Source organism: Microplitis demolitor, chromosome 2 (assembly GCF_026212275.2).
Source record: "Microplitis demolitor isolate Queensland-Clemson2020A chromosome 2, iyMicDemo2.1a, whole genome shotgun sequence".
In the NCBI taxonomy this organism is placed as follows: domain Eukaryota; kingdom Metazoa; phylum Arthropoda; class Insecta; order Hymenoptera; family Braconidae; genus Microplitis; species Microplitis demolitor.
Window position 1 is genome coordinate 3,742,351 of NC_068546.1, and position 23,656 is coordinate 3,766,006.

Consider the following 23,656-nt stretch of genomic DNA (forward strand, 5'->3'; position numbering starts at 1 on the left):
ATGTGTATCAAATTTTAATATAAATAATAGCCATTTTTTAATATATATAATGATCCTGGTTTGATATTAGTATCGAATATACTAATTTTAAGTCGGAAATAAACTACAAACTATTAAAATTTTGAGCATCATTTGTTTCCATGTATTTTCAAATTTTTATACGGTTTTTTTTTTGGTTTTAATGAAAATTTCTTCATGTGCAGCCCACCCTTAAAACTCCAGACCTCCGATTTACTCCCGATTTTTTACCGTGTAAACATCAATCAAATAATGTTTTCATGGATTTAATTTTTCAAAAAAGTTTAGAAATTTATTTATTTTAAGTGAACAGTTAAATATTTAAATAAATGATTCAGTCATAAAATAAGAGCAAGTAGAGAAAAATAGGAAAAGTAGAAGAAAAGGAAACGGAAATAGTGTAGAGATAGTTTAGGTGTGTGAAATAGCGTGTTGGAAGTACTTTTGTGTGAGAATAGTTGCAAGGAGAGGAATGAAGTAGCGGGCAGGCAATAAGGCTGGCTACCACGCTGTTACGAGCCCTGATCTACTTCGTCTGTCTCACTTATACCTCCGTGCACTTAAACTTTCTACTCGTTTTCTTCTTTCTATCCACTCTTATCTCAGCTTATACTTTATTTATTACTAAATACTTTAATAATTTTTTTTTATTCGGCTTATAGTACAATCAGCTGCGGAAAGCTGGCAAATATTTTTAATATTCAAATAATTATTGGTTTTTATTTTTATGAGGTTATTAATTATTGGAACAAACGAGTGGATTTAATAATAAAAGTTAATTGTAAGAATGAGGAAAAAGAATAAAAATATATAAAAGAAGAAGTCAAGTTGGAACAATGGCGGCGTCGCGGGTCGATACTGAGTTTCCCCTTCTTATGGGCGTTGGCAATATTCGATTTTATTAAATACTTTTATTTGTATGTTATTTAGTATAATCATCAATTTTTATATTTATTCAATTTTTTATATATAAATAGATATTTTTGTGACTTACAACATTATTCTTAATTATTTAAAAATTTTCTATGTTTAATTATTAATTATCACTGAAAAAAATCTCTAACAAAATATGGGAACTAGTAAATTCAATTTTTGAGAAAATATTTGAAAATAAAATTTTACAGACCAACGTTTTGAGATCGAAAATATATTTTAATTATTCTAGTATTGCGCCACACAACTTTGAATTCATACAAAAGTCAATTTTCCGCAGCTCAATTCGTATAAAGTTCAATTTTCTGACATTTAATTGATACAAAATTTAATTTTCTGAAGTTGAATTCATACAAAGTCTTATTTTCCAAACTTCATTCTATCTAAGGCTGACGCTCCAAGATTTAATCCATGGATGTTCCAATTTTTTAAAATTCATATCAGCGAAAGTTTGATTTTGCAAATTTTGATCAATACAAAAACTAATTTTCCAAATTAGAATTCATACAAGGATCAATTTTTTGAATTTCTATCCATACAAACTTCAATTTCCCAAACTTCAATCCATAATGCTCTTAAGTTTAATCCATGCATGCTTCAATTTTTCAAAATTCATGTTGGCATAAGTTTGGTTTTGCAAATTTTGATCAATACAAAAACTAATTTTCCAAAGGCCTTGGGACGATAAGAATACCGAATCGGCCCCAGAAAGGAATCGGGCTCATAATTTCAGGAAATATTCGCACCCATGAAATACTTCCAAACTAATTTTCCAAATTTGAATCTATACAAAAATCAGTTTTTGGAATTTCTATCCGTACAAAAATAAATTTTCCAAACAATCCATAATGCTTCAAAATTTAACCTATGCATGTTCCAATTTTTCAAAATTCATGGCATAAGTTTGATTTTGCAAGTTTTAAACAATACAAAGATCAATTTATTGATTTTCATCCGTACAAACCTCAATTTTCCAAAATTGAATCCATACTAGGTCAAATTTCTCAAAGTTGTTGCCTATATAAATTCATTTCGCAAAATCCAATCCATACAAATTTCAGTTTTCCAAATTTGAATCCATATAAAATTCAAATTTGCCCAATTAAAGCCACAAAAGTTCAATTTTTCGTTTTAACTCAAAACGGAAAATCAAAATTTCCTCAGCCAAAAAATCAATTCTGAATTAGGATATTTCTCTAAATTTTTTCTCAAAAACTTCCAACCAATAATATATAAGAAATATAAGCGAACTTATGTCAAAAATCATCTTTTTCAAAGTTCTTCTAAATTTATCAACTGAAATATTTTTCAATCCAACTCTTTTTTTCTTTTGCATGGTATCGTCAAAATTTTCAAAAAATTCCTTTATCATTATATATATATCGATACAAAAAAATGAATTTTGCTTTTTTCGAAGTGAAATTTATAATAATCTAAAATTTATTTAAATTTAAATTTTCTTTTTGATAAACGCAATATTTTGCGATTGAGAATAATGTTTAGGTTAAAAAAAAAAAATTGATTTATTGAAAACCATAAAAAAATTAAATAAGTTTGGTCAAAAAATTTTTAGTGCCACTTAGCCATTTATGGTAACTATCAAGTCTGGCATTGCATTTAAAATCTAAAAGATTCTCATCAGACAATAGTATGGGTGCAATATAAACATAAAACCATTATAGTATTTGCCTTGAGGACGTCGCTAAGTCTCGGACATATATATTATGTTTTATACTTACTCGAAACCGAAATACTCGCAGTCAACTGCAGGCTATTAGAAATATTTAAACATGATTTAATATTTATATCTTCAGTGACTGTTATCTCTGACTAATAATGACCTCACTAACTCTTTGAAAACGAAACAGAAAAAACATGTAATGCAAATGATATTTATAATAAAAACAATAAATAGAATCGAATAAAAACGTGAGAGCAACGAAAATCTCAAGTGGTTCAAACATGTGCCACCTTTTTATAAATTTGCTCCTTTTTTTACATGACTCCATTAAGCGTCATAACCTTCATTTTTTTATCAATCGTATCTTTATTCATTTCCGTTCTTATAACACCCGCTAACAAGTCAATTACCGAACTTATATATTTCAGTTTTTTATTTTTTCAAACTTTAATGTAATAGAAAAAAAAAGTCTCGAAAAGAAGGAAAAATAGTACCGACGTCTACGTCTATAGACGGTACTTGAAAATGAACATTTTCTATTCAAGGATTTCTTCCGGTTTACTATTTCCGTCAAATTATTCACTTTCTACGTCGTCTTAGAATAAATTCAAATTTGAAAACAATAATATGTTAATATTATTTTTGAATTTTCATATAAAATGGGTTATATTCAAAAACTAAGATTTGGTACATGTCAAAAATTCATTATTATCTCCCATTGAAGCGAAAAAATTTTGAATTTTACGAGTACAAATCGATTGTTCATTCGTTCAGATCAAATAGTCGTCATAACAGTGAAACTATCACTAGATTCATTGCATTGATCTTAGAAAAAAATATTTATTTCAAAATTTATTCATATTTTTAAGCAAAACAAAATTGTATTAAAGTACTTTCTTGATCGTGGGCTTAATTTTAACCCTTAACCGCCACACCTCACCCAGGCCACATAACGGCCACACGGGGTAACTCTCTTTTTTTGAAAATTTTTTGACCAATTTATTTGAAAGATATAAGACCTCTAATTCCACTTTTTTTGAGCCTGGGGTGACTAGTTATCCCATGTGGCCGTTAAGGGTTAACCCTTAAAGATTAATTCAAAATTACACTGGGATAGTGTAGATTTACATACTGATAAAAAATTGACTTGATTCAAGTGCGAAAATTTTGAACCAAGAATTCGATTTTGAAGAAAATGATTTTCTTGAGTCAAAAGAAAAAATTATTGACCCAAGAGAAATTTACTTGACCCAAGAATAATTTCTTGACTCAATAATTTTTTTGTCTTAGCTCTAGAAAATCATTTTCTTCAAAATGAAATTCTTGATGCAAAATTTTCGCTCTTGAATCAAGATTTTTCTATCAGTGCATCCTTTTTTTTACACCGAAATATGAAATATAACTACACAAAATAATAATTTTTAAGCACAAAAACAATTTTGTATTATGAAATGAAAATTTTCTTAAGAAAATGTTTTTTGGCTCAAGAAAATTTTCCTTTTCATTTCATAATACAAAAAATTTTTCAGGGAAAGTAAAATTTTTCTAAGGGCAAGTAAATTTTTTTTTTCGCAAAAAAAATTTTTTTTCGCAAAAAAAATTTTTTTTTTAAACAAAAAACTTATGTAATTTTCAATAATTTAAAGTTAGCGATCTATTATTCGAAACTGAAAAAAATGGATACTAGAAGAAATATATTAGCAGTAAATAATAGAGCTCATAAAACATAAAATTATATATAAGGCAAAAAAATTTGAATATTACCAAGAAATTATTATGAATTTTTCATTCATGTACTTCAAGTACAAAACTCATTAAATTTTGACTCTATTATTGTACGTACCTTAACTGACAATATTTTACCATTTACTCATCTTACAACTAAAGAACTCAAAATATTAAGCATGCACAATATACAACCCATAACGTCTCTAATACAATTGCAACCCCCATCCGTTTAAATTGTTAATGTAATAAATAATCCATAAATAATAATGCATAGATACACCCTCAGTGTTAAAACTCAAACAAAACCCTCATTGTGTAACTCGAAAACAAAATATATTCTTTACTCATCATTGTAAATTTTTAGTGATTTATAATCGCAAGCCCAAAAGGTAGTTACTGACACTGTCGTATACTTTTGAGCTAACTAGAATTTTACCCATGCAACTATTTTCAATAGCATCAACACATTTTTGTCTTTTCTAGTAATAATTTATGCTTATGACGCTTGTAACAACAATCATCTTTAGCGTAAGTCAATGATTTGGCCGGAAATCTCAGTTCCTCATTAATATAAAATACCTTTTTCAAAATCTATAGATATATATGATTTCACTATCTTACATCTGCTGTTTATAATTTTACATGCCTATGTATACAAATATTTTCACGTCTGACTACAATTACTTTTCTTTTATTATATAAAACTATTTGAATTATCAGCATGATCCTTTCTAAATTATAATTAACAATGAATAGATTTTCTATTCACTTTGTCTCACCATATAGATTACAGTAAGTGATATATATACCTGAACTAAATGTTGGTAATTGTTTCATAATCAGTGCCGTCATCAAAAGTAAGTAATATGTAAATGGACAATAGTTATAACTGGAATTAGGATAATTTTAGTTTCAAATGAACCCAATTTGTACCTGATACTATTGTTCAAGTAGTTCATAAATCATTGACAATAGATGGTTATATATACCTTATGCAAAAAAAATTTGATGGGCCTTTTACAAAGTTTTGCTCAATTGATACAATTTCTTGGAAAATAGGGGCAGGGAAAGTAGAGTAATTAGAACAAAATTTGAATAGTATTTAAGAGGCCTATTTTGGCCTGTGTGTCTTGAAATTCGTCGTATCAATCTGCTTCTAATACGAAAGTATTCCCTGGTGGAAATTTCGGAATTTGTCTGGAAAAGTCTTTAGAACTCTAGAACAGAGTTTTTTTAGACAGAAGTCCGAAAAATTCCCACTAGGGCTAAAAAATTTGTTCATGTCATGTGAAGTAAAATTGAGAAAAAAATAATTTGTTTATAGAATTCGATTACAAATCTTAGTCAAATGGAATCGCGTGTCTAGAAACTGACTAGTTTTCATTAGAAATCCAATGAAACATGGCGGCTTCAAAAACTCACTTATATATTTTAGATTTTGAGGTTAGGAAAATTACCACGTGTTCTTATCAGGAAAAAGATAAAATTTGGGAAAACAATATATCATCGCAAAAATTTAGATTGGTTTAAATTAAAGCAAATTTTATTAAGATTAAGTGAAAATATTTTTTATAACAGGAAAATGATAATAAATCTAACCTAAAAGATGTCATTTTGTACAAATCAATGAATAAAAATTGATTAAGATAATAAATACAAAAAAAAGTTTAGTGTAAATAAGTTATTTATTACTTAAAGTTTGGGTAATACAAATTTATAATACGATAGTTAGTCATAAAATTAGTCACATATTAAACTATAGACAATATTGTTTTATTAAACTACACTTTAGTACGTATTCACTAACAATTTTCGTAAAGATAGGTTATTTACTAGATGGTATACACGAACATACTAGTAAATAGTTCAGTCTACAAAAGTATAATCTTTACTCCCACTACTTGCCTCTAATGGAGTGCATATATTTTACACTATGAGGCATGCGCAGCAATGTCAATTACATATGATGGACGTAGGCCATATTTAAGACGCAATTGTATGCGGTGCGATTTCACGTTTTATTTCTGCATTAATGGCCAATTTCTGGTTTGATTATCGTGAAAACTTGATTATTATGAGACAAGAATTGAGATTGTTTTCAGACGTAAGAAAATGAATTGTGTTCGTTCTAAAATTGATGACATGCTCAGACAGTACTAGATCTGATCTCTCTTATTTTGAATAAATATTTGATAATATTATTTTTCATTCAATGTTTTTTTTTAGCAATTCGTGCTCATAATTAAATATACTGAGCCAGTGAATTAATAAAAAAAATTATTTAAGTCTAAACTGATAAAAAAATATCGAGAAGTGAAATTCAAAAATTATTATTTTTTGATTTGAAAATTAATTTTTCTGAGACTTGTTTGTACTCTTATAATTTGTATTTTTAATAACAACGATTATTTTTTCGTGATACGCACAATGAAACTTAACATATAATATGGCATCTAAAATAAATTCAAAAATACGTTCTTTTCTAACTTGAAAGCTATTCAGCTCCAAAATCACAAAGCTTACAAGCCTAAAATATTTTTTTTATCAATCTATAGATATTAAGATAGCATTAAAAAGAAAAATAAGTATAAAAAAATCAATAGAAAAATTTTTTACGGCCAAAAAAAAGCAACCCACGGGACCATCATTAAAAAATTTTTCTCAAGTCTTTGAATGTTTACAAAATATTTAACTATAACAAAAAGAAGATCATTTAAACCCCAATGGGTAATATAATCTCAAGAAAAATATTGAAATTTTTATGACCAGATTTGATAAAGTTTACTTATTTTCACTTAAATCGGCTGTTTAGAAAATAAAATATTTAAAAACTTTAAAGATTACCAGATGGAAAGGATTGGAAAATAAACACAGGGCAATAAAATTCACAAAAAAAAAAAAAAAAGAAAAAAATATTACAAAAGTACATACAGTAAGTAGTCTTTCTTTCGTACTGGCTGTTTTCCATTTTTCGAACCATTACGAAAAAGAGCAAATGGAAAGTTTTATAACTCAGCGGTCTAGGTATCCTTTTTAAGTCGGGTTTTGGTTTTAGATAGATTTTCCAGCAAGGGTTACTCGGCTTAAACACCAATAAAAGTACCCTTTTTTTAACCCAATCTATGATAAAAAAAAAGTGAAAAAAAAAGTTGTACCTAAACCGAAAATTCACAAAAATATTTTATAACTATAATCCTTATTACGAACTCTCAGATCTCACTGTAGAGCTTATTTAGTTCTTACAAATTAAAAAAATACATATTTTTTTAAATATTGTATACATATTGAAAGTATTAAGGAGGACAGGTAAAGGTACTCGGAAGTCCATTACTACACAAAACGACAAAATTCTAAATACATTTAGAAGGTCGTACAGTACATTATCTCCGTACAGTAGCTTTTTATCAAACCTTAGTAGACGTAGCAAAGTCTATGATTATTTGACCCGGATTAATTTTATTGGCAAATTAATGTAGGTCTTTCAAATAGTTACGTTCGTATTTGTATGATTAGATGTACCTCACTATCCTGGAACAAAGAGTCAGACTATAAACTTAATAACGTCGTTTGCTTATCTTAATATTTTAATATATTTTCTCTAATTATTTGGGCTAAACAATGAGCTTGTTTTTATTTTAAATCTCTGGCACTTGGGGATTGTCATAATACTTTAAAAGCCGAAGATAAGTACAAAGTAAAAGTAATAATTTCTATGTTTCTATTTTTTTTTATTTTTTTTTTCTAATCATCACTTGTTCATTTTTATTGAGTTTCGGAAATTATAAAATATAAGTGTTCAAAATATAAATTTAGTAAAAAATAAAAAAAATTTAAGAGGTCCGATCATAACTATTTTTTTTTTTTTTAATTTTGACTTCCGTTGAATTACTTGATATTGAAATATAAATAGATAGTCGATCAAAATTTTTCTTAACTGTCATTGAAATATAAATTTTTGATACGGAGCAAAAATGTCGAAAAAAAAAATTTTTATTTCCAAAATTACTCTGGAGTTCGAAAAAAAAATTTTAATAACATAAAAAATTTTTTTAAATTACATATTTGATACTCAGATAAATTATATCTTATATATTTTTAATATCAATTAATAATTTATTTGTAAAAAATTAAAGTCAATTAATTAAAAATTTTTTTAATATTTTTGATACTCCAATTTTTTGAATTTTTAATAAAACTTTTCTATGGCCCAAATTACCTCATCATTTCCATATCTTATTTTTTTATAGTTTTTGGAAATGTTGTTAAACGTCTCATCTTACCCCTTCCCTCTCTTAAAATTTAAAATTGAAATAAATAATAATTTAAAAAAAAAAAAAAAAAAAAAAAAAAATGAACTGGGTTTTTATCTATAAACAACTCCCAATAAATGTCAAGAATGAATGGACCCTATTTGTCAAGTTAGATAAATGCTAAACATTGTAATACGTACACATATATATATTTATATGTACACACACACATATATACATATATATAGATCGTACACTTAATTCGAATTGGTTGTAGGGACGACGGCAAATAATTGGACGTTCACCGGCAGATGTGGTCGACGATCATGTCACTGATTAAACGGCTTGATTAACCGTCTAATTTACTTACAGGTATATATATGTATATATACATATACATACCTATTAAAACAAAGCTCTCGCTTACGCTGCTACTGTTTATGTAAAATCAATAACGTTCCATCGGCGTTTACCTATTTTATAACCTTCGAAACTAATAATTTATTTATGAGTACCCAAAAAAAATTAACAGAACTTAATTTCAGTATTTATTGAACTGAAACATTTAACGGATACAAATACATTAGTAAGCTATTAGATAATTTGTGCTTTTGATTTAAATGTTCCATTCATCGAATACTTTTTTTTTCATACGTAATAATAGTAATATATATATATATATATAAGGGTGCTCCGTTTCGAACGAATACTTTTTTTTCGTTTCCCATTGAAAAGCTTGTTCTACATGTAAAAATAAAAATTCAGTATAATTTTGAGCTCTTAATAACAATTTTCAAACTGGAACAACGTCATTGAAGTTTTTTCAAAATGAAAGCATGTAAATCTAGATTTTTGTCCCTGAATAAAACTCAGCCTCATATTAACGTATCTTATGGGAGAAAAGTTCTATTTGAAGAGAATAGTATGCTCTTTGAAAAAGCATGTATTAGTGCAGGTGAAACTCCGAAGTAGAAGACATTTTTCGAAAGTTGGTGCAAATTTGGTTGAAAATCTATGATGTCACCCACAAACCTGAAATTAAAAAAGTCATTACTTCAGGGGTTAATGAGAAAAATAAAAACACCTCCAAAACGAGATTTTTCGAAAATATTTCATAAACAAAAAAAATTTTCATAAAAAAGTATTAGAAATTTTTTTTGTATCTATAAAAAATAACATGGAATAAATTTTTGAAATTTCGAAGCATAAATGTACTGAATTTTTATAAGGATACGCTGATGCAGTAGAAAAACTATGTGTACATGTGGCTGCACTGCTTACACTAATATTTTTGACGCCATTAAGATTACTTGATTTTACACGTTCGAACCCGTAGCTACAATGAGTGAGAATGAGAATGTAGACAGTGATTTTTTTTTCTTTTTTAAATCTTTTTTTACTTTGAAGGGTTTGCGGGTAACACCATAGACCATCAACTAAATTTGCACCAACTTTCGATAAATGCCTCCTATATCGGAGTGTCTAGACGATAAGGTTCCAACTTTTAACTATGAAGGAAACACGTGCTGCAAAATTTTTGGAAATTCGTATAATTTTTTTGACTTAAGGAGTAGCTCCGAAGGAAAGGAGTGGCCTAAAATTTTTGGCAACTATATGCGGAACATTTTAGAAATCTAGTCATCCAGTAGCTTTGTAATGTGTGTAGATATGTCCTTAGCGATACTTTCAACTACAATCCGCGTGGATTTTCTAAAAGACGAATTTTATATGAAATTTTTGGTTTTTTGTTGTTAACTTGTAAACGGTTGACTTAAAAGAAAACAAGTATTAGACATTTTTTGTAGGAAATTTAGTCTTCTACAAAAAAGTTTATATAAGCCGAATCTCTAAAATCAATATTAATAGAGATATATGAACTTTAAGTAACTAATATTCAAAATTTTAGCTAAATGTCTATATTCCATGCTAGAAAATATTTTCAGTTATTAACTTATGGTGAGAAATAATTGAAACATGCTCATATAAAATATAAAATATCCATAATTATTCATCCACATTATTTTTGAGCACCTTTTGCATTTACGATTATTTTGAAAAAATAAATTATTAATAAATAGGTTTAAAAAATCCAGTTCTAATTTTAATTTCTTCAGAATCTTGAAAATAAATCTAGTTCGAAAAACATTATCATTATGGATCTTATTTAATTATAAAACCGTTCATTTTGATATTTTGCTACAATTTAGAATTTTAATCGCTTAAAGCTCATATATCTCTTCAAATATCGATTTCATAGATTTAACTTATGATCCTTTTTGTAGAAGACTAAACCTCCTGCCTTGAATGTAGTATACATTTCTTGTTGAGTCCTTCTGTAAGTGGACAGCAAAGAACTACTAATTTCATAGGTAATGAGACATTTAAAACGCCCACGTGGATAATAGTTATGTATGTATATATATAACAGTGTCTGCCCGATAATGACGAGACACTAATGAGTAATTAATGACTGTCGTTTCTCAACAAATACCAAATGGTTTTATTTATTTTAAATATACCTGTAAATATTTGATGACTGTTTCAAATGACAATAATTAAAACCGAACTTATTATGGATACTTAGGCCGATGAGATAAGACTTTCCATTTGCTCTTTTTCGTAAAGGTTCGAAAAATGGAAAACAGCCAGTACGAAAGAAAGACTACTTACTGTATGTACTTTTGTAATTTTTTTTCTTTTTTTTTTTTTTTTATGAATTTTATTGCCCTGTGTTTATTTTCCAATCCTTTCCAGCTGGTAATCTTTAAAGTTTTTAAATATTTTATTTTCTAAACAGCCGATTTAAGTGAAAATAAGTAAAATTTATTAAATCTGGTCATAAAAATTTCAATATTTTTCTTGAGATTATATTACCCATTGAGGTTTAAATAATCTCCTTTTTGTTATAGTTAAATATTTTGTAAACATTCAAAGACTTAAGAAAAATTTTTGTAATGATGGTCCCGTGGGTTGCTTTTTTTTTGGCCGTAAAAAATTTTTCTATTGATTTTTTTATACTTATTTTTCTTTTTAATGCTATCTTAATATCTATAGATTGATAAAAAAAATATTTTAGGCTTGTAAGCTTTGTGATTTTGGAGCTGAATAGCTTTCAAGTTAGAAAAGAACGTATTTTTGAATTTATTTTAGATGCCATATTATATGTTAAGTTTCATTGTGCGTATCACGAAAAAATAATCGTTGTTATTAAAAATACAAATTATAAGAGTACAAAAAAGTCTCAGAAAAATTAATTTTCAAATCAAAAAATAATAATTTTTGAATTTCACTTCTCAATATTTTTTTATCAGTTTGTTAGACTTAAATAATGTTTTTTATTGATTCACTGGCTCAGTATAATTAATTAGAGCACGAATTGCTAAAAAAAAACATTGAATGAAAAATAATAAAATTAAATATTTCTGCAAAATTATTCTCCTACAAAATTCAACAATTTTCTAAAAAATTCAAAAGTCGCTCCAATAAATTTTCTATAAATTTACCGTTACGCGATAAAAAAAATATTTCCATCGTATAACAATACTAGAATAAACAACTGAATGTAGTTCACAACATTTTTAATATTTTCACGGATACTTATAATTATTTTCATAGCAAGCAAAAAATTCTAAAACACACTTCAGGTTAAAACTTAAAAAATATGGCCTGCAAACAATAAACATTTTCAAACCCAAGCTAAAGAAGTCAAACCAAATTGGAGCAACGGTATTGACGAGCATAAAACGTGTCATAATTCACTCCAAAAATTCAAAAATCAATTCATCGATTTTTATTGGTCCCCCAAAAAAAAAAATTGCCGCAAGTAAAACGATCACATTTTTTTTAAACCTCGCCCTTGACGCTTTGTTATCATATTCAAAATATATTTTTACTATTTTATAGCCACTCATAAAACCATCTAAAATAGAGCAAAAATCTAAAAAAAAAAAAAAACATTTTTACTACCAGGTAATTTTTCACTCAACATTTTACGACAAAAAATTTTCATAATTATTTAAAAAATAATTAAAAAATAATTAAAAAAAAAAAAATATTTATGGAAGCCTTAGTAACCAATTACTGTAATTTTCTCTTTTAAAAAAATTAACACATCGAATAATCACGAATAAGCAGTCTCGCCTCTCAATCCAATAACCCATTTAGTATACATAGAATAGAGAAATAGCATAAAATAACAACTTAGTTTCCCTTCTTCCACAAAATTCATCTCCAAAATAAGTAGGCGGGTCTTTCAACATCAGCCAATGCAATTTCAGTATTCAAGTACCCGACCAACCAGCTTTTAGCAACCACCGAATCCCCACTCCATAGAGACCGGCTATAAAATGCCCCTGAACTTTTCCAAAGCTCAGTCCTAAGGGTGCCTCGACTCAATTCGAAGTTCAGTCGATTTAAAACTCGTTTAGTTAACAGTCTCGCCTAGTCGTGTTATGCTGTGGATCAGTATTTTAAGTGTATTAAGTGCAAGTGTTTATATTTAATAAATAACAAGACTATTTAGTGAATACAAGACAAAGATATGAATAGTGAATTTAAAATGCAAGGCTATCAAAGAACTTTTGATGACCATGATCAATACAAAGACGAAGAGACTATCGTTGTGGATTTGGTACCACCTCAGTATCAATTATCGCCACCCCATAGTCCGGTCACTTCGGCACCGAAGTCTCCCGAAAAAGGTTTGTTGATTTTTTTATTCTTTTGAAATTCTTACCGGTTAAAAACTACCCCTTGTTGAGAAGTTTAAAAACGAGAATTTAAATCTGCGGCACCATCAAAGTTCATTTCAAAGAGTAGAAACGGTCGGAAGTCGGTTCTCTGAAACATGTCAACATGCGGTCACAATTTCCTTTGAGTTTCTTATTTTTTATCTATTTCCTTTATTTTTTCGGCAGATTCACCAAACAAACAGCAACAACCGATGGGAAATATGGACCCAAACATGCGTCGGTACCGAACCGCGTTCACACGCGAACAGCTTTCACGTTTGGAAAAGGAATTTCTTAGAGAAAATTACGTCAGCAGGCCACGTAGATGCGAACTTGCTTCTCAATTGAATTTACCTGAAGGCACTATTAAGGTATACATCATTTTTATATTATTATATATCACGTGCCCCACTAATGAGGCTAGTTGAGCAAGGGTATGAGGCTAGTTGTGCAACGGATGAAATACACGGAGTGACTTACAGAATGGTATATGAAGGCCAAATAAAATTGTTGTTCACAAGCAATTATTTATTTATTATAATTCTTCATACTTAAAATTATAATAATAATAATAATTATAATAATAATAATAATAATAATAATAAATATAAATATAACAATATTAATTATAATTATGTTATCTACTTATTATATTATTAGAATAACTCTGGTAAAATCAAACAAAATTAACACTTCCTAATTTTTGGATCATTATTATACTTTTTGCATTTAAAATGATATATTTAAGAATAATTATCAAGTAAATAAATATTAAATTAAACTAGTGACAAATTATGAGACCAGAAATATTGCTAGATGATTAAAAATCTCAAATTATTAATCATTTTAGTCACTATCACAATTGATACAAACATAGGTCAGACCAACGTTCGGCACACATTTAATGTGCGACCATTGTTGACAAATCTGGCACTGAATGTACGCATCCTGAAATGTGATAATAATAATTATTATTATAACATCAAAACGAATTATTGTAATTGTAACACACTATGTTAAATCATCACATGTACAAATAAATTGAAAATTATTAATTAAGTAAAGAAAAATTTAACTTGTCTATAATAAAAATCTAGTGGGGCTAGTTGAGCAAGCAGTCAGCGCGCCTTGCTCAACTAGCCCCAATTGGAGCAACAAACTAAAAGTTAAGTTATGATAGAATGATAAGAATTAAAAACAAATAATCATATATAATTGAAAGAGCAATAACTACATTATGCTTGGATACTTACGTGATCACGAAAAATTTTTTTTCAGCAAGTGTAGGAGAAAAAGTCTAAACATCCGTTTTTTTTTTTTTGACACAAAAAAAAAACAAAGCGTTCTGTCAGCTAGTCTGCGCACTGGACAGCCGTTATCTGTCGCGTGCTGTATTCTCCTCCCGTAACCCCTTCTTTTCACTATTTACACTTTTGTTGTAAGTTGTTTAGTTTTCGAGATATTTCGATTGCACAACTTGCCCCTATGATCAACTAGCCCCGCCCTACCCTACTCAGAAAAAAATTATTACCGAATAGTCTAATAAATCCTTGACTACTCGCTCATAAATTCAAAAATTTTTATCCGTCGCTAAATAATTTAAAAGTTTTCGAGTCTTCAAAATTCGAGCCTTTCCAAAATTCATGTTTCAGAGTTAAAATTTTCAAAATTATTGCTCTCGTATATTTGAATTAAATTTTCGAGCTCGAACTTCATAAATTTTTTTTTTCATTCGAATAAACGGGAGAAAATGGGCCTCAATTTTTTTCATAAATAAAAATTTTCAAAAACATGGAATGAAAATTTCAAATATTAAATTTTTTTTTAGTCGGCCCATTTTCTCTGTTCCTTTCTTTTTGAAGGGTGAGAGCGAAAAGAGAAATAAAATATTTTCTGAGTATCCCTCACATATATAAATATATATAAGCCAGTAGCAGGTTTATTTGATCGGTGATTATGACCTAGCCGGTAAGTAAACGTCGGCTGAGTACAATCACTTAAAGCAAACAAACGTCCCTGAGTTATAACTTTTGAGGTGTCAATTGAATCAATTAGCAATAGCTTTCGGCATACTTAAATAGTATACTAATAATATTTATTTTAAAAAATTCTAGGTCTGGTTTCAAAACCGTCGGATGAAAGATAAACGCCAGAGGATGGCAATGGCCTGGCCTTACGCAATGTACACTGACCCAACCTTTGCTGCGACATTGATAGCAGCTGCTACTGGATTACCGCCTCAGTCGCCGTATCATCCACCGGCAGGATTTCCTGGTGGTTATCCAGTGTCAGCATACGCAGCATATGCAAATGCAGTGAGATATAATCCTTATGTTGGAAGTCCTCCTGCTAATGGACTTCATCGACCACATCCGCAGTCACCCGGTTATCCAGCGCACCCGCATCTTCTTCAGCCCCACGGAATCTCACCCTTACATTTAACGGGTATCGTCGGGGTTGGAAATAATCAAAACTTGGGTACGCCCACGGCTCAGCAGATACCAACGCCTTCAGTTTACAGACCTGCGCATCTCGCAGAACTCAGTCCAGCTCATTCTGATACTTCCAGTGACTGCGATTGCGCTGGATCTGTACATCATCATCATGCAAATGTTAATGTTAATAATAATTCTAATGGCCGGGAAGAAACCCCACCTCTTAAATTACCTGATGGATTAGCATTGAACAGTTTTCCAGCACAAATTCAATCAATTCAAAGCGCATTCGAAAGCAAAGATATTAATTTCCATTACAATTCTCATGTTATGTCTTCGGGTATTACTCCTTCTAAAATCAGCCCACCAAAATTATTCCAGCCGTACAAAACAGATGTTTCTGAAAAAGCGTGAAAATAATTTTTTTTTAATAGGCTGTAAATATTGTAGAAAATTCTAGACCATATATTTTTTTTAAATTTTTATTTATTATTTTTACAAAAAACTGGGGCGAATCGGTCATCTGACACAAATTCAATCTCTAGTTTAAAGAATAGTCTGGAATACACTTTACCCTGTCGGTAAGTTTTAAAACTTCCTGCTGTTTTCGCGCTTAGACTGAAAATTTTAATATTTTTAAATTTTATAGCGGGAAATTCAAAAATTTGCACCATACTCTAGAATTGTGGGTTATTGTAGTAACTAGATGACCAACTTCCCCCGTTTTTTCTTCTTTTTAAGCCTCACAGCCAAAATTTTTGCCATACATAAACAAATGTAACAATTTTCATTTAAAAAAAAAAAATTGTCAGTTAATTATAATTTGTTATTTAAGTTCAAATTTTTAAGTTAATTTTTAATTAAATTTTATTTTTGATACTCGTTTTTTATTTTTAAGTAGTTAATTTGTAAATAATCACTTATTTATTATTGTACAAATTATTAAAAGTAAACCGAAGACTTAGCATAGATTTTAATTTATTATTAAAATGGTAAATAATTAGTAATTATTAAGATTAATAATTTACCGTAACTGTAAAATAATATATGAATATATAAATGTAAATAATTGTAAACTATGAGAGAACTGAAGACATTAGAAAAAAATAAAATAATATATATATATCTATATAAATAATTAAATTGATTTAATTAAAATTTTATTTAAATCCTCAACTCTCAATTTTTAATTTTTTGTATGGGTGTAATTTGCGAGGGTTAATTATTGGGTAGAATTAAGAGCAATTACTTTGGGATGACAGTTGATGATATAGTAAATAATCCCATGTAGGAACTTACAAGCTCTGACAACGGGGCTAAGCACGGACCAGGACTGGGTAACCCAGCTCTGGCTCCCCAGTGTCGGCCCTAGCTAAGGCCCAGGACTGGGCAACCTAGCTCTGGCTTCCCAATGTCGGCCCTAGCTTAGGTCCAGTCGTGGGCAACCTAGCTCTGGCTTTCCATCCTTGGCCCGAGATTAAACCAGAACTAGTAAGCCCAGCTCTGGCTTCCTAGTGTCGGCCCTAGCTAAGGCCCAGTCGTGGGCAACCTAGCGCTGGCTTTCCGCTGTTGGCCCCAAACGAGACCCAGTCATGGGTAACCCTGCTCTAGCTCTTCAATATTGGCCCAAGCTTGAACCAGAACTAGTTCACCGAGCTCTGGGTTTCCACGGTAGACCCTAGCTAGAACCCAGCTATGAATAACTTCTACCCATACAGGAAGCCCTCGAGTTGAACGACGGGGCCATGCCTGGGACATTATTGGGAAGCCCGTCTTGGCAAACCTATACTGTTCCATGCCTGGGCCATAACTGGGTAATTAGTGTTGGCCATTCCAATGATTACCCAGGCTTGGGCCAAGACTGAATACCCTAGCTTTGGCCAACCCTAGAGTCACCCTAACATGGGCCAAGATTGAATAACCTAGCCTCGGCCGTTAGATGGTTACCCTAACATCGGCCAACACTAGATAACCTAGCCTTGGCCAAGCCGAGAGTCACCCTAACTTGGGAATTATGGTGGTAGAGTAAGATAATTAAGCTGGGTTCTTGATAAATAATCAATTAAATTTAATAAATTTTATTTTAAAAAATTATGTAATTATAATATAAATAATACGAAATTATTTTTTTCTTTCTTAATCGAAAATATAAATTAAATTGCTCTTTATATTTCATAAAACCGAGTGGTTGTAGTAAAATGAACAAGTAGAACATATAAAAGTTTCAATTGAACGTTAGTAGGTTCGTCCAGTAGCCAGCGTTCAAACCCAGCAATCAGAAGGACGGCAGTTCGCGCCCAGAGCCCAGCAGAATTTTCACCGAGTTTTTTTCACGTTATTTACTTCACTTAAATAGTTTAAACGTTAATGATCACAAACTCTAGTACTTTAATAATAATAAATTTTTTTTTTAATTGAATTTATGTGTTTTTTCGATGCATGGGCCAAGTCTGGCAACCAAGCATGGGCCAGGCCTGGCAACCAAGCATGGGTCAGGTCTGACAACCAAGGTTGGGCCAGGTCTGGCAAGCAAGCATGGGTCAGGGCTGGCAACCAGGCTTGGTACCCAGTTATCATTCCAGACTTCTACCAAGGCTGGAACAAGGCTGGCTTACAAGCTTGGCCCAGAGTTCAACATAGTTGAACCAAGCCTGAGCCAAGCCTGGGCCCGTCGTACTTTCCTATCTGGGATATAATGTAATGTAAGAGTAGTAGGGATGATGTGTAGATTTCCGAATAAAGAAATTTATCCCAGTCAATTAAGTCAATCTGGTATGGGTTTTTTTCTTTGATATAGAGGGGAACCATTTGGTGGATATTATACAGGGGAGGATGAGTTTCACCCCTGTATTATATTCCTCATTAGTATTTCATGGTAAGCGTGAACGAGAGAACATGGGTATGAGTATATTCCCTGACGGAACAAGATTATTCTGGATAAACGCCTTTATTTACACCAGAGCTTTATGGATTAGAATTGACACTAGATTTTCTCATTGACTTGTAAGTTATTCTTACAAACTTAATCTTGATTATTTTATTAGATTAAGTTGTTAGTCATTTATGTCTACATTATTAAGAGAATAAGGTAAATTTTGTTCGAGCTCTTTATGATAAAATTAGTTGATGTTATGAAATTAGGTATCGATGAAAATTTCTTGACGTGAATTTATGCCTCATGGTTTAAACTCTTTTTTACTGCCAAGTATCGAGATAAATAAATTTATCTATATCATTCGAAATACATTTAAATTACGCGGGAAAAAGACGATCGTATTTAGTCTCTTTAAATAAATTAATATTTTAATTATTTTGTCACTAAAAATACCTCAATGTCACTGAATATATATCTATTGTCTATATTATTAAGAGAGAATAAGAAAAATTTAGTCCATGGCATGTCTCTGTGATAATAAAAATTAAACAGATTTAATTTGGTATCAGTGAAAAGGTCGTGACTTTAATTTGTGCCTTTTCATAGTTTCAGATGTTTTTACGCAACAGTCAGTTCAATGTCTAAATTTTATAAATAATTATGAATATATATATAAATTTCGCGCCAAAAGATGTCGATACGATTTTATAAAATTACTGACATAAAAATTTTTAAATATTTTGAGATTAGATACTGAATTTTTTTGTATCAACGAAAGACATTAGACCTTTGGTAAACCCTCAAAATTTAATAAGTTTTTGTATCTCATCGTAGTTGAGAATATTTTAGAAATAAATATATAAGACGACTAATAAAAAAAATTTGACCGTGTGTAGATTTTTTTTTCGAACCCCATGATTATACAATTGTCGAAGTCAATAAGTTTGCGAATTAATGACAAGATTTGTCTTATTAAACTTCAATGATAATAAAAATAAACAAAATATCTGACAGTAAATTGGCCAGAATTTAATAAACAATTAAATTTAAATCATATTTTATAAATTTGGTACTAATACTCAAGCAGTCACTGCGCAGTACAAAACTGATATCTAAAAATAAATAATTCAAATACATAATGCGTTTTAATTAAAATATATAATGCAATCATAAATTTTTATGTCAATCCATTCTATGAACATTAAACCGATTATAACTACATTATTTTTTAAAAAATAAACTATATAATAATAAAAATAGTAATTTCCTGAAATTATTTTTATCGTTAATCGTTAATGCGTTTCAATATTTAAGCCACTGATTGCAACCATTGAAAGTAGTTTATTCGAATTTTCTTTAGTGATAGCACATTACTGATAAAATATAATAAAAATGTTTAAATTGATGAAAATATTTATTTTAATTATCGTGGCTTTGAGTTTAATGGAATTGAGTGTCGCCGTCCAAGAATTCTGTTTGACTCGAGGAAGGGTATGATTCAATTATTTTTTTTTTTTATCATAAATATATTTACAGTGAACTTGAATAATTTTTCCTAATCAGAGTAACTCGGACATTTTTTTCAAAGCATATGATAGTTTTTTTTTCTTGAAAATTGGGGGTACATATTTTGATTTTAAACCTCTATTGATAACATATTAAATTTTTTGTGTAACATGTAAATATGATTTTTTTCGGCAGATAGTGTTACTCTTATACATTGAAATCATACGTGAGTTTATTGTATATGGTTATTTATTAATTTGAATATTTTTTAGTGTTGGGAAGATGGTGATTGCTGTTCAAATTCTTGTATACAGAGAAAAGCTCGTCCTGGTTATGTTTTAAGATGTGTCGTGTACTTAATAGAGAATCATGAATCATATTCATAGATATATATATATATATATATATTTGCAGGATATATTTTAGTTAATAGTTTTAAAAAAACGCTACTTTATAAATTTATACTTGCAAGAAATAAAAGCGAAACTAATTATTTTCATTCAAAATTAATTTCTAGTCTTATCAAGTATATATTTCAAAGAAAAGAAACAAATTACGTGTAAAAATTATCACAGAATATCGTCCGTATAATAAACAGCTCAAAAAATAAAAAATGAAAATTTATTTTATAATGAATTTTACATAAAATCAGTTATAACTTTTAAAATTTGAGTTTTAGACAAAAAGATATAAAATACTTTTTTATAGAAAATTTAATGATAAATAAAAAAGGTCTCATTGTATAAATTGATAAAATGAAAATTTAAGAAGTTATGAGTATTTTTAAATTTTGAAAAAATCTATTGGTTTAAAACATAGAATTTTAGATTTATTTATATATATCTACGAGAATTTTAATTTTACAAAAAAACGCAAAGAATACATTTTTGTAGATAATTCGATGCTGCACAAAAAAGGTCTTATAGTGCGAATTGGTAAATTTGAAATTTAAAAAGTTATGAGTATTTAAAATAATGTAGTTTTTTATGGTTTTTTTAAAAAATTTTTTATTTATTTATACTCGACAATTTTTCAAGGATTTTTTAGTTATGATTTTTTTTTTCTATAAAATAATAAATTTAAAAAATATAGTTTTTGTCTAGACAATAAAAACCCAAATTTTTGTTGTACCTGAAAAAAATATACTAAGGACAGAAAGCCGCTAATGTACCAGCACCATAAATATGAAATAAACTGATGTATTGTTAGTAAGTGAAAAAATAATCTAAAAAAAAATGTATTTTTATTTGAGCAGATAAAAATAAGATCCAATAAAAAAGTTAATATTTTTATTTATTTATTTTGAACTTGAGCAAATAGTGAGCAGAGCATCAAATTAAAAAAAAAAAAATATTTTTTGTTGGTATAAAAAAAGTGTCAAAAAATGAAGCATTAGATTTGGTTATGGCAGAGTGAAATATTTAAGTGTAGAGTGGACACAAGTAACAATAAATAAAAATAGTAAAAGGTGTATAGACGATAATTTAAGCAGTAGTGAGAGTATTAGCAGTAGTAAAGCATGACAGGAGGCACAATATTTAGGTGAAGGCGAGTCTGTGGCTAATTGAAAAGTCACAACTTACTGGAACAAGGGAAAGAATAATAAAAGTCTGAAGCTGAATGCTTAAATTTTAAAAGATTATATTTAGTGAAAGCGTGGAACAGCAGTCAACAGTAACAGACCGCCCACGGTTACTTTTTTGGTGTGCTCATCTTTCAATAACCGATAAGAACCCCTGTGACGTTTGTCAATCCAACATACTGCCAGTCTGCTCTTATATATATTAACAACTTACAATTTATCCTCTGTATCATTTTTAGTATGTCAATTAGTTTTATTTATTATTTATTCAAATTTTTTTAGCTTCTGTTTTTTGAACTTCCCGCCATGAAAATTTAAAATTAAAAAAAAAAGGAAGTTATTGATTTCAGTCCGATTTGCAAAATCGAATGTCTAATTTTTTCAAAATTTTTTTTCTTGAATAACCTGAAATTTACATGGATTAATTCCAAAATCTAATCAGCTCTAAAACTATATAATCCGTGTCAAAAGTCACCTTAACCATCAAAATCGGTTTATTTGTACAAGAGAAACCGAATAGAAGTCGAAAAAATTGTGAAATAGTGTTTTTTTTCTTATAAAATTTAAATTTTTGATCTAATGGATGACGGTGTTCTTTTGAGTGTTAGTGATTCAAAAACTGCGTTGAATGTCACCTTGAACGTCAAAATCGATTCATCATTTCAAAAAGATAATAGTTTTTTGAACTCGAAGACAAGAAATTTTTTTTGTTCGCTTCTGCGTGTTAGTGTTCTTCCAGAAAACTTGTCTGATACCTCCAAGATCTCCAAAAATCCAACAGATGCCTCAATTTTAGTCAAGATCGTCGACTAAGAAACTCTACAGAAAATTCATCTAAAATCTAATTTAGGAGAAAAAAAAAATGTCTTCTTCACTTCTATCTGCTAGAATTTTTCCAGAAAATACTAGAGCTTCTATTTTTTGACTAGGATCAAAATTGTTACATTATGTCTTAAAAAATTATAAAAACACGAAAATTCAATAAATTTAGAAAATTATTAATTTTAGCAGTAACAATAATTCGATTATTACAGGAGTCAATTTTCCGTCTTTGTGTAATTTTTCTAAAAAATATTAAAAAATTTTCAGCTCTCCATTTTACCCAATCCTAACTTACATAATTTTGAATTCTTACTCATCAATTTTTTTCCTAACTTGTAAATATTTAGTGTACAGAAGTCTTGTAGCTGTCAAACAATAAAATACTCTCAGTATTTTTTTACCTGGCACAATTTCGCGTTAAAAATATTTTCTAAAAAACTCCTCGAAAGTTTCTATTCTTCCGAAAAATTTTCAACCCTTCTATGAATCTTTTATTATATTTTCTCAACACTTAAAAAATATAATTTAGGAAGCAATAAATAAAGTTGTCGTCAGTAAACTTGAAATAATAAATTTATCTAGAAAAATTATGGTGAAAAATTTTTCTACGATGAGAACAAAATATCTGAAAATACAATGACTAGATTGTAATCGATGACAATAAAACCTGTGAGTATTTCAAATCAATTTAATACACACGCACATCCCTATTAAATTAATCGGTCGTTTGATCTCCTACACGACAATATTTCCCTCATAAACGTAACTCCATATCGAATCACCCTGTTATTATATAAATAGAATTACTACTGACTGTTGTGATATACTTTGGGCTTTATATCAATCGGTATAAATATTTTCACCCTCTCAATGTTGCCATCATATCACTTTAATTTCACTATATCATATAAACATCATAAACTTATGTATGGATATCACAAGGAATAACATCGATTTGATTGCTTGGGAGCTTTCGGTGTGTGATTGGAAATAAATTATTTTCCATGACTAATATTATGGATAAGATACAGACGATATCGATTTGTGATTGGGTTCGTCAATAGAAATTATTCAAGCATAACTTATAAACTGTGAG

The 23,656-nt window shown here is 29.0% G+C and overlaps 1 protein-coding gene across 1 annotated transcript; it reads left to right on the plus strand.

Annotated features, from left to right (window-relative positions):
• Positions 1 to 12,907: 12,907 nt before the first annotated feature.
• LOC103570560 (segmentation protein even-skipped) lies at positions 12,908 to 16,734 on the plus strand. Its single transcript, XM_008548341.2, has 3 exons — positions 12,908 to 13,310; positions 13,527 to 13,711; positions 15,455 to 16,734. Exons 1-3 carry the CDS (start codon positions 13,151 to 13,153, stop codon positions 16,187 to 16,189), a joined length of 1,080 nt encoding a protein of 359 aa, XP_008546563.1. The 5' UTR covers positions 12,908 to 13,150; the 3' UTR covers positions 16,190 to 16,734.
• The last annotated feature ends 6,922 nt before the right edge of the window (positions 16,735 to 23,656 follow it).

Excerpts from the sequence above, each read along its gene's own strand:
- LOC103570560 (XM_008548341.2), top strand. The coding sequence starts at position 13,151 with ATGAATAGTGAATTTAAAATGCAAGGCTATCAAAGAACTTTTGATGAC. Across the intron at positions 13,311-13,526 it reads ACCGAAGTCTCCCGAAAAAG|ATTCACCAAACAAACAGCAA; the intron begins GTTTGTTGATTT and ends TTTTTTCGGCAG. Across the intron at positions 13,712-15,454 it reads TACCTGAAGGCACTATTAAG|GTCTGGTTTCAAAACCGTCG; the intron begins GTATACATCATT and ends AAAAAATTCTAG.